Source organism: Pelecanus crispus, chromosome 5, assembly GCF_030463565.1.
Source record: "Pelecanus crispus isolate bPelCri1 chromosome 5, bPelCri1.pri, whole genome shotgun sequence".
NCBI classification, from domain to species: Eukaryota; Metazoa; Chordata; class Aves; order Pelecaniformes; family Pelecanidae; genus Pelecanus; species Pelecanus crispus.
Window position 1 is genome coordinate 82,507,764 of NC_134647.1, and position 10,412 is coordinate 82,518,175.

The 10,412-nt window shown below is 45.1% G+C and overlaps 1 protein-coding gene across 1 annotated transcript in view; it reads left to right on the forward strand.

Annotated features, from left to right (window-relative positions):
• Positions 1 to 10,412, forward strand: part of LOC104036648 (glyoxal reductase-like) — a 32,416-nt gene extending 22,004 nt beyond the window's left edge. The window contains exons 4-7 of the mRNA XM_075711236.1: positions 1,509 to 1,604; positions 7,335 to 7,516; positions 8,045 to 8,104; positions 10,305 to 10,412. Coding sequence (XP_075567351.1) covers positions 1,509 to 1,604; positions 7,335 to 7,516; positions 8,045 to 8,104; positions 10,305 to 10,412 — 446 coding nt within the window. The remainder of the gene's footprint in view (positions 1 to 1,508; positions 1,605 to 7,334; positions 7,517 to 8,044; positions 8,105 to 10,304) is intronic.

A 10,412-nucleotide genomic window follows, 5' to 3' on the forward strand; every position in this document is an offset into this window, starting at 1 on the left:
TCAGCACTGCTTATGCCAGTCAAGGACTTTTCAGCTTCCCATGCTCTGCCAGGGGCACAAGGAGCTGGGAGGGGGCACAGCCAGGAGAGTTGATCCCAACTGCCCCAAGGGCCATTCCATACCATCCGGCGTCATGGGCAGTATGGAAACTGGGGGGGTTGGCCGGGGAGCAGCGATCGCTGCTCGGGGACGGGCTGGGCATCGGTCGGCGGGTGGTGAGCAATTGCATTGTGCAGCACTTGCTTTGGATATTGTTGTTGTTGTTGTTGTTGTTATTATTATTATTATCATCATCATCATTACTATTTTACTTTATTTCAACTATTAAACTGCTCTTATCTCACCCCAGGAGTGTTTCTCACTCTCACTCCTCCCATTCTCTCCCCCATCCCAGCGGGGCAGGGGCAGTGAGTGAGCGGCTGCGTGGTGCTGAGCTGCTGCCTGGGGCTGAACCCCGACAATACAGATAAGCGTATGCATATACATTGTATAGAATTGGCCAGCACAAATACTGGATTAACAGCAGCGACTGGCCTTGGGTGTTCACACCCCTCGAGAGAGACTTTCCATCTGCAGGGTTATGGATGGAAACGCAGGTCGAGTCAATCCAGACAAAGTTCACATACGGAAGAAATGAGTCCGGTTCCTAGCCCGCAGAATCCGCAGGAGCCCAAGGAGCCCGCCGCGAGCCTGCCCGCAGTGGGGTTCCCCATGAACTGCGTTCAGCGCAGAATAAGGGCCAGGCCGTCCAGGGTTGAGGTGCGGTGGGCCAGCCTTGGGAGTTGGCGCTTTACCGTAGCGGAGGTTTGGAGGAAGACGTCTGGTTTCAGGACTGTCAGCGCTTGAGTTATACACGTGCACGCGCACGTCAGGCTTCTTTAAAAAAATAACCTTCATATCACCTATGTGCTGTTTAACTTCATTTACATGTTGACCGGAGCTGGGAAATCTAGCTACGTTGTTAAACTTCTTGGTTCTTGCTAGATACTGCTCACTTAACTGAAGCTTTTATACCGAGCGTTACGTAGCATCTCGTAACGATCTAACAGCAGTAGAAGCCGTGCCGCAGAGTTCATCTGGGCTGCGTGTCCTTGTGCTGCATTGCTCACACCTTATTAGTCTTCAGCAAATGTTCCACTTTTCTTTAGTTTTGGCAAGCTGCTCAGAACACCGTTTCCTTCTTTTCATTCTGGTGGAGTCCAATTGTTCTTTGCTTATACTACAGTAGCCTTTCCCAGAATTTAGCCTGGAGTTTTTATACACTGGGGAGTTTCCAGTGTGTTTAGATTATAAAATGATTTCCTAGTGTAACTGTGATGGAACCATGCTTTCAGATAATACTGTCAAACTAGATTTCGGTGATGTTTTTTCTGTGTTTCTCTGCGGTATTTTGCTATACAGAAATGATGCGTGCAATCATTTTGTCTCTTGAAAGTGATATTTTTCAAATCATCCCCCCAAATAGTTAGGATCATCCCAAAACTCTTTCTTGTTCTGTTTCTCATTAGGTTTGCGTAGCTTACGTGGTGTAAGCAACTTTCTTATCGGTCATCTTGAGCAACTAAAGGAAGACTGTGTGATTACTCCACAGGTTAATCAGGTGAGTGGATAAATACATTTAAAGTATCTGGGTTTGGGGTTTTGGTTTTTTTAGTTAATAATCTCCTCCCCACCCCTCTGCCTGAAAGACTACACCCAAACTAGCCTTCATCGTACGATTTCTTCCCTTTCATTTCTATACACATATTGAAAACCATTCGGGAAGATGACCTGAAGTGAGGGGGGGAGGAAGTCCTTCCTCCTTTCTTTTCATAGCATCATAGAATCATGGAATGCTTTGGGTGGGAAGGGACCCTTAGAGCCCACCCAGCCCAGCCCCTGCAGTGCCAGGGACAGCTTTAACCAGCCCAGGGTGCTCAGAGCCCCGTCCAGCCTGGCCTGGGATGTTCCCAGGGATGGGGCCTCCACCGCCTCTCTGGGCAACCCGTTCCAGGGCTTTCCCCAGCTTCTCCAAGGCTACTTGTTTGTGGCTGGTTTTAAGGCACAAACAAATGGTCCGTGTGCCAGTTTTTGATGATAAAACAGTTTAGAAATAAAAATCAAGGAGCACCGAACATTTAGCGTCTCCAGAGTGAACAAGGTTTTGAAGGGCCTGTGTTCAAATACGACGTATAATTCCTCGAAGCAACACTGAAAGCCTGAGGTGATTACATATCCATGCAAGGGTGCCGTTTCCCTTGCTCCCTCCTGATTTCATATTCATATTTCAAGACCACATACAATTCAGTCAACTTCTCATTTAGGACGGTGCTGCGAGAACCCTGGCAAAGTTTTTTTGCTGATAAAAAATGTCCACCTACCTACCGGCAGACTTCCAGGATGCTGACAACCATTCCCTTGTTGCAGTTTTGTGCCCACAGCTGTGCTAGAAGTTCATGTTCCCATTCCTACCAGCTCCTGCCAGTGAAAGTCTGCTTACGCTAACGTGGAACTGGGAACTGGGATGAAGAGCAGGCGCGTGCTTTTCCCCTTTGTGCAGGTGGTGAGGATTTCTGGCAGCTGTTCATGGTTTAATGTCATAAACAGCCACCAAAAGGTGGCTCAGAACGTGACTGTCAGAACCTAACATCTCGGATTTTTGCTGTCCGCTAGGCTGAAGGTTACTAAAGGGCAATTATGAGTAATGTTAAATTAACGTAAAAGCATAGAAAATATTTAAATTTAAGTATTCAAAATAAGCCATTGAAATATGTCTTGAGATGGGCAGGTTGATGGCTGTTTAAGATCGGTGAGTTTGCCAAGGTTCAATTGTGTCTCCTTTTCAGAAATCTTCAAAGTCTTACTGGAGTTAAATGAGATTAGCTTTTCAGTGTCCTACTACATCACCGCAAGGCAAAAAAATGTAATCTTGGATTTGTTTCGAAATTTCCTCTTCAGTCTTACCACGTCGGTAGTGTTAATGGAGAAAAGGGTTTTTTGATACTATTTCATAGAATCATAGAATGGTTTAGGTTGGAAAAGCCCTTTAAGACCATCCAGTCCAACCATTAACCTACACTACCAAGTCCACACTAAACCAATCAAGGGTAGACCAGACTGAACCATGTCCCCAAGTGCCACCTCTGCCCATTTTTTGAACACTTCCAGGGATGGGGACTCCACCACCTCTCTGGGCAGCCTGTTCCAATGCTTGACCACCCTTTCTGTGAAGAAATTTCTCCTAATTTCCAGCCTAAACCTCCCCTGGCACAGCTTGAGCCCATTTCCTCTCGTCCTATCACTAACTACTTGGGAGAAGAGCCCAACACCAACCTCCCTGCCCCCTCCTGTCAGGGAGTTGTAGAGAGCGATCAGGTCTCCCCTCAGCCTCCTCTTCTCCAGGCTGAACAATCCCAGATGGATTTTTTTTGACGGCATCTCTTGCCCTGTGGCTGAAGAAGAGGAGACAAACAGCTGAGATGGTCGTGATGCCAGCGGGGAGAAGGTGCCCCAGCCGCACAGAAATAATCATGTCTTTAAGAGCATTGTTCCAAATTAAAACCAAACACCCAACAATGAAAGGTCCATGCCATGGCAAACTGCTCCACTTTGAACAGCTTTGTTAGTGCAGTAATTTACACTTTTTAGAGTTACATGAATCTTATAAACCATCGTTCAGGTTATCCTCAGAGGAGTATTTATTCTGTTTCTTGCTTAGTGTTGGAGAGTTGCTGAGTCTGCTAGTGAGGTTATTTAAGCATTATCAAATAACTACTGAATTCCTAAATTGAAATTGGGAGTGGAAGTGCTATACTGAATTCTTATTTCACTGTCCAGAATTTATAATACAAAAGATCTTTGCTATATTTATGCATAAAATAGCATACTCTTTCGATGAACTTATTTCTAAATAAAAAAAAACATTTACAAATAATAATTGTATGCAAAGTCTAAATGTTTAAGAAACAAGTGAAGGAAAATCACTTCCCTCCTAGCTGTGTTAAATCTGCATAAAGAATTCCGATTGTTCTTACAATTCCAACAGGTCTTATGATGTTAAAATTGAAAGTTCTTTTTTCTGTGAAGAGGAAGAAGTGGGAAGGCAGGAGAAAGGAGGATCTTTATTCGACTTTTTTTAGTCTTTGCAAACCGGGTAGTAAGCAATGCTTCTATTTTACAAACCAAGTTGTAAGTACTGCCTCTCTCCTTGGTTCCTGGAAAAATCACTATCATCATGGCTTTTAAAGGAGTAGCAAAGGCCTGGCTTTTCAAGAATATGGTATTGTTAAGGTATTCAGTAGTAAGTGAGCACCTTTTAAAATTACAGCCTACTATGAAAAATACTGTTGAACAGTGTAAAATGATGATAAATATTTCATTCTAGCATCACATAGAATGAAATCTACAACCTAGGAGTTACAGGTTTGTATTCCAGAGCTTGCAATGGACTTGGCAGTAGTAAGTTTGGATTTACGCCCAGGGAAGTCTTTGAGGTCTCTTTGAAGGCTCTTATGCCTGTCACTCATTAGGGGAAAAAACACATTTTATAGGAATTTAATTAATATATATGTTTTATTAAATAAAGTGATACACTGAAACCAAATATAAACTGTTCCTCTCTGAATTCCATGTAGGAATGCTCATTGATATTTTTTCGACTTTTATAGAAGTGCAAATTCCTGTGTAATGACCTCAGAGAGATTTAGTAATGTTGATAATCTTGCCATTAATATTGAGCTCTATTATGTAAATCTGTACACGGCAGAAATATATTTTAGTATTCTGAGGCATTAGGAAACAACCCCTTTGTCCATAAACTCACCTGAACTGTTCCTCTATAAAGAAAACATTTCTAGGCTTATATTTTGGTTTTATAAGGAGAAATAATTCTAAGGCACTGCATTGCCATTGGGAAACTGGCTGAAGCCCAGATGCAGGGAAGCTCTGCCAGGTGAAAAGAACCCGCAGCGGGGTGGAGAGAGCAAGGCTGGTGTGTACCCTCGTCCCAGGCATGACTTTGTAGGTCCGCGTCTCAGGATTGTTACTAGGCTCAACTTTTCCCCATTGCGCTACGACTGTCAAAAAAAAAACCCCAGCGCTCACTTAGAGTTCCCCTGCGGCCGCCCAAGTAGCAGCTGTGAGTTCTGCAATGTGAACTGCAAACCGTTTTATTAAACAAATGCCAGTTTTTACCCACAAATCACTCGGGGTAGAGTGCCAGAAAAGATCAAGATCTCCCTCTGCCACCACATGACGGACAGCCCTCGCCTGAGAAAAGTTTGGTGACTAAAATAGCAAGGGTGGGGCGAGCCAGGAAGCAGGAATTATTATTTTGAGGGGAAGCACATGCTGGCCGCTCACCCTATGCCTCTTCTGGCTCAGGATGCTGGTCCCTTGCGTTCAGATGCTTGCTAGAACCTTCCAGAAAGTTTTCACAAGACAAAGAAATTCCAAAGTGCTTGTTTTATTTTAGGCATTCGATTATTTTAGCGATCTATTTAAGAAGAAAAATACTCGCTGCTACCAACACACAACTGCCCGTGCCAAAATTCAACTCACAAAATTGGGGAGTCTCTCGACTGGGTGAAAGGCGCAAAGCGTGCTGTTCCCAGGTGGGAAGGGGTTGTTGCTGAGCGTTCCGCTTGGGAAGCAGGCAGGTGACACCTCAGCGTGCTGTTCTTGCTGTAAATATTTCCGGTGTAACCTGGAACTGTGCTGCCTAGAAATCTTACTAGACCAGCAGGTAAATTCTGCGCGCAGCTATATTAGCAATAAATGCTGAATAAGTCACCTGAAGCCATAGGGGTACTGCAGATTTTTTCAGTATTTGATCCTAAATACATCATTATTTAATATTTTCTAGGCTGTGTTATTTGTTACGCTTAGCGTACAGGACGTCTGATAAAATTGCTTATTACTGTTGTGATAATCGAGTAATACACCCTGCTTGCTCTTTCTTTTTTCCCCTCATAGTTTTGCGTAAAAACAACGAGAATATTCTCCAGCCAGCTCAGGTGCAAACAAGTGAGTAACTGGATGACCTAAACACCGGTCTTGCACATCTCAACATGAAATGCGAAGGCTACTCAAAGGTCAGGAAACATCAAAGGTGGAAGACATGGATGTGTCTGCTGCTTGAACCTTGTTCCCGAGTCCACCTAGTAATTTAGCTCACAGCAGCTTCAGGCTGACTCAGCCCAGCCTTCGAGGGGCACAGTTTTCTCTTCGCGCGCGTTGAACGACTGCCAGCCTATTGTTCCCGACTATTGTTGTCTGCAAAGACAACGTGTACTAAAGATGAGAAACAGGAAACGGTCATTTGTCCTCTTTGCGGCAGAAGACATTTTCCAGATTCCATGTGTTGAGGTAATTGTTCAGAAGAGTATTTTGCTGCAGCGTGCGCAAGAGTTAGATCACGGGAGCGACGGTGACGGCCGGTCGCAGAAATGCATCACATGATTATGTGTTTTATAAAAGAAAACGCTACCCGTTTTCATCGGCATGCAGAGGAAGGTACGCTGCTTACGATGTATAAACTGTGAAATACTTATTTAAATAAAGTAGTACGGAATACTACAGGGGTTCTCTGGCTTTTGCTACGTGCCAGAATACGTGGCTCTTCTGAGAGCCTTACTTTCCAATAACTCCTGTTTCTTTTTGCTTCCGACACCTACGTCTTTGTAGCGTGTTGCTTGTCCTCTTTTAGCGGGTTCTTGGCAATTTGCGATCGCCTTCCTGCAAAGGGTCTCCTTCACGCCTCATTCCGCAGCGGGATTGTTTCCCTGCAGGAGCTGCTGGCGAGCGCACACGCAGGACGGGATTTTCCACGTGCAATCCACGCCAGCGGGCTTTGCTGCCGAGGCCGGGCCCTCATCCTTAGCAAATGGCTCTGGCTGGTCTCCGCCCAGCGCCCTCCCCTTGCCTGCGCGACTCAAGGATCATTAGTAAAGAACTGGGAAGGGACGCGGATTTGGGGAAGAGCGGGTGGTCTCAAATCGCCAGTAAAAATGACCTGATGCCCATTTCCATTACGCGTTTGCACACATTTCTCAAGCACGGAGCAGAACACGAGCGCGAGTCCAACTGTAGGGCAGACAGCTGCTCCATGCGCCTTACTGCTGGGGGAAGCATAAAATATGTAGGAAGCTATTGTGCCAATTAACAGCAAAATGCTTGCGGATTAATATCCTCCACGTGCCTTCTAAAACTGATAACTTACATCCGTCTCCCAACCGCAGTGATTTCACTCATGTATTTTTAAAACAAGAGAAAAAATATTCTCATTTATCAGTGATGTTTTCTACTAAATGTACGCTCAAGGTTTTTACTAAAAGGTTATTTCTCTTTATCCACAGTTGAATACCACCCTCTCCAAAGGCCTCAGGAGCTGGTGGATTATTGTAAGAGCAGAGATACTGGTTTTGAAGGCTGCTGCCCTTCAGCCAAAGCTGAAGCGCTCACTCATCCTACTATGGCTCAGCTGGCGAAGAAATGCGGCAGAACTCCAGCACAGCTTTGCATGCACTGGAGCACCCAGGTCATGGAGGGTGGTCATAAAAACATGGCTCCTCTCGCAGGAAAAAAAATGCAAACGCTTTGGGTTTTGTGCACCGAACCAGAATTTATACAGAAAGTATTTTTGCCTTCAGTATGTTGATACCGCGTGAACCAACTGTGCTGTACTGGAAATTTGGAACGTAGCACACAAAGCATGGCGGTATTTTAAATAGGCAAATAAACTGATTGTAGAGAATAAAAAGAACCACCAATAAAAGAGATTTTTTTCCAAACTGTTACAAGCAGTATGGGGCATCCTTCCATTTCTATCACTCAAAACGAAGTACTAAGCAGGGAAATAGTTGACATCAACCACATAATCTGTGTTGGAATTTAATGCAGTGTATATAAGTGCAATTAAAAATAGGATACAGAAATGTCAGTGTCCTGTGAAAAAATGAAATGAAAGCCTCAGAAGAGATGAGGAATGTCTTGGAATGTTTTGAATAGAGATTATTTTCTTTGAAACTATGTAAATTTTAATGATGAGAAGCATTGTGTTTTTCAGAATGGGATTGACACTACTCCAAAGTCCACAAAAGCAGAAAGGATACAGGAAAACTGCACGGTAAGATTTGGTTATGCACTCAAGTCTGACTAACATCCCAATTACTGTTTTTAACACTTTGCTTTGCCTGCCCATCTTCCTATACCAGTTTTATATTGGGGCAAGTCGGTTAAAATTGGCAAATTATAGTGCCATAAAATTACTACAGTGTAGTAGAAAACCGTAATTCACAAACGTCAGGAATTACCTGGAGAGCTAATCGCTGCGTATAAAAAAAGATATCTGTAGAAAGACCTTTTGTAGTTGGCTTTTCATACTAATATTTTTATTTATGACTTGGCTGATTGTAGAACATCCTCATCTGGTTACGGCTGGGTCGCCTTTGTGGTAGGCCCGTAGGTCAAACGGAAGGCGTTTGTATGCTGTGCATAACGCTGTAGGAAAGCTGTGAAACTCTCGGGGATATCCCAGGCGCAGACCTCCTAAGGAAATCACGGTCGGTCCGGAGCTGACTCCTCCCCTGCCTTCCTCCTCCTGCTCGGCTTGCAGAGGTGCCAGCATGAAGGGGATGGACAAGGAAAAGCGGGGAATGCCCGAGGATTGGAAGCATGATTCCCCACCACCACCCTTTTAAAATTTCCTTTTCATACCAAATCTTTTTAATTCATCATTTTTCTCTCCTTTCTCTAATCGGAACGTGTGCTTGCTTTGGGGGAGGGGAGGGGAAACCACAACAACCTTATTGTTACTTCCAAAAATACCGTGGGGGGATGAACTGTTTGGCAAAGCAAGAAGAAACTTTGCAAGAAGATAGGAAACTTCTGTCTGCTGGTTAAATCACTCTGTGTGTGCGATCAACGTACGTGTACGGAGGATTTCTCCGGCTGGCTCTGCCTGTATATATATATACATATAGCTCCTGCCTCGCCCATTTATTTTGACATGCACGCTGCCCGCTGTGGTACAGCACAGCTGCTCGTGGTGCTGCACTGTGCACCAGATCAGAGAACCCAACCAGGTTAAAAATCCTTCCTTCTTATTTTATTTTCCTTTCCCCAATGACCTTTTAAATCCAGGCTAATTCTAGTTTGTACAGACTTTACTCCGTGGTCCCACCAATTCGTTTCACGCAACCGAGGGAATGCATTGCAGCAAAACTTAGAACACTTCGGACGGAGAGGAGGAGGGGGGAGCTGGCACAGTTATCGGATGTTGTTTATCACATTTTTTTTTATCACTTTTTTTTTTTTCTTTCCCCCATGCCAGTGTGTTGGTTTGAGTCTCCACCACCTCTAGTCAAGCCGGCGAAAGCACGGACCTCATGAAGCCCTTAGTATATAAGATAAGATTCGGTATTTCTGGTTCTGTGACTGGTTGAGGATTAAAACGCTCGAGCGCCGAGGTTTGACGGCAAGGGTCATTCCGGCAGAGAGCGACTGCTGGCTAATGCAGGGCGGGAGGAGCTCCTCTGCCGTTCAGGCTCCACGGCATCCTTCTATTGAGTACGGAGGAGCTCTGACAAAGACGACAGACCAACTTAAAAGCATCTTCAGTTCCGAAGGGATAAAGTCTGAATAAGGCACGGGCTAAGAAAGCCGTCGTCACGTGTGCTGCAGGTCTCGCCACAGGAGGAGGCGGTGGCTGTAGGGCCCTGTGCATGAAGGCAGGTGGTTGCCTTCAAGTTCGGGTTTGCGCTGAGGCACTACAGCACCGTCCCTGTTTCTGTATTACCTGATCCGTGGGCGTTTCGTCTAAGGACACGTGGAAAAGATAGATGCAGCCTTTGGCTTGCTAGCTTTGTGATGTCCTGATGCCTTCTAATGATTCCCTCTGGCTAAAGCGCCGCGGAAAAGAGCTGTAACACTCTGAACCGAACAGTGGGGTAGCGGTGAAATACCGAGCTCACGTTTCCAGCGGGGTTGCAGTCGGGGTATTTGCGTACCTCTGGCAGTGGCCATGTAGAGTGCTGTCAGAACCAGCTTTGATGCCGCCCTTGTCTTGGACCCTTGCCTGAGGCCAGAGTGCTACGAAACCATCGTAACACAGTCTACAAATAAAAACGAGTCACGGAAGGAGCAAAGGACCCAGTGGAGCCTGTCAGCTTCATGGAGTCTATGACAAAATACAAGAAGAATTTCCAGAAGGAAAAACACAGAAAAATTCTGCCTCGCATTTCAATGAATCTTGGTCAGTTTAAATACCAGAAACACTCCTGATTCTCTCTGTGTTCATGATGTTAACTATACGTGCGTTCCCATAGGTGTTTGATTTTGCAGTAGCAGAAGACGCTGTTGAAATCCTGAATGGCATGCGTGATGGGAGCGAGGTTTCCCGGGCCCCAAGCCTTGTTGTGTGGCTGAAGGTTTGA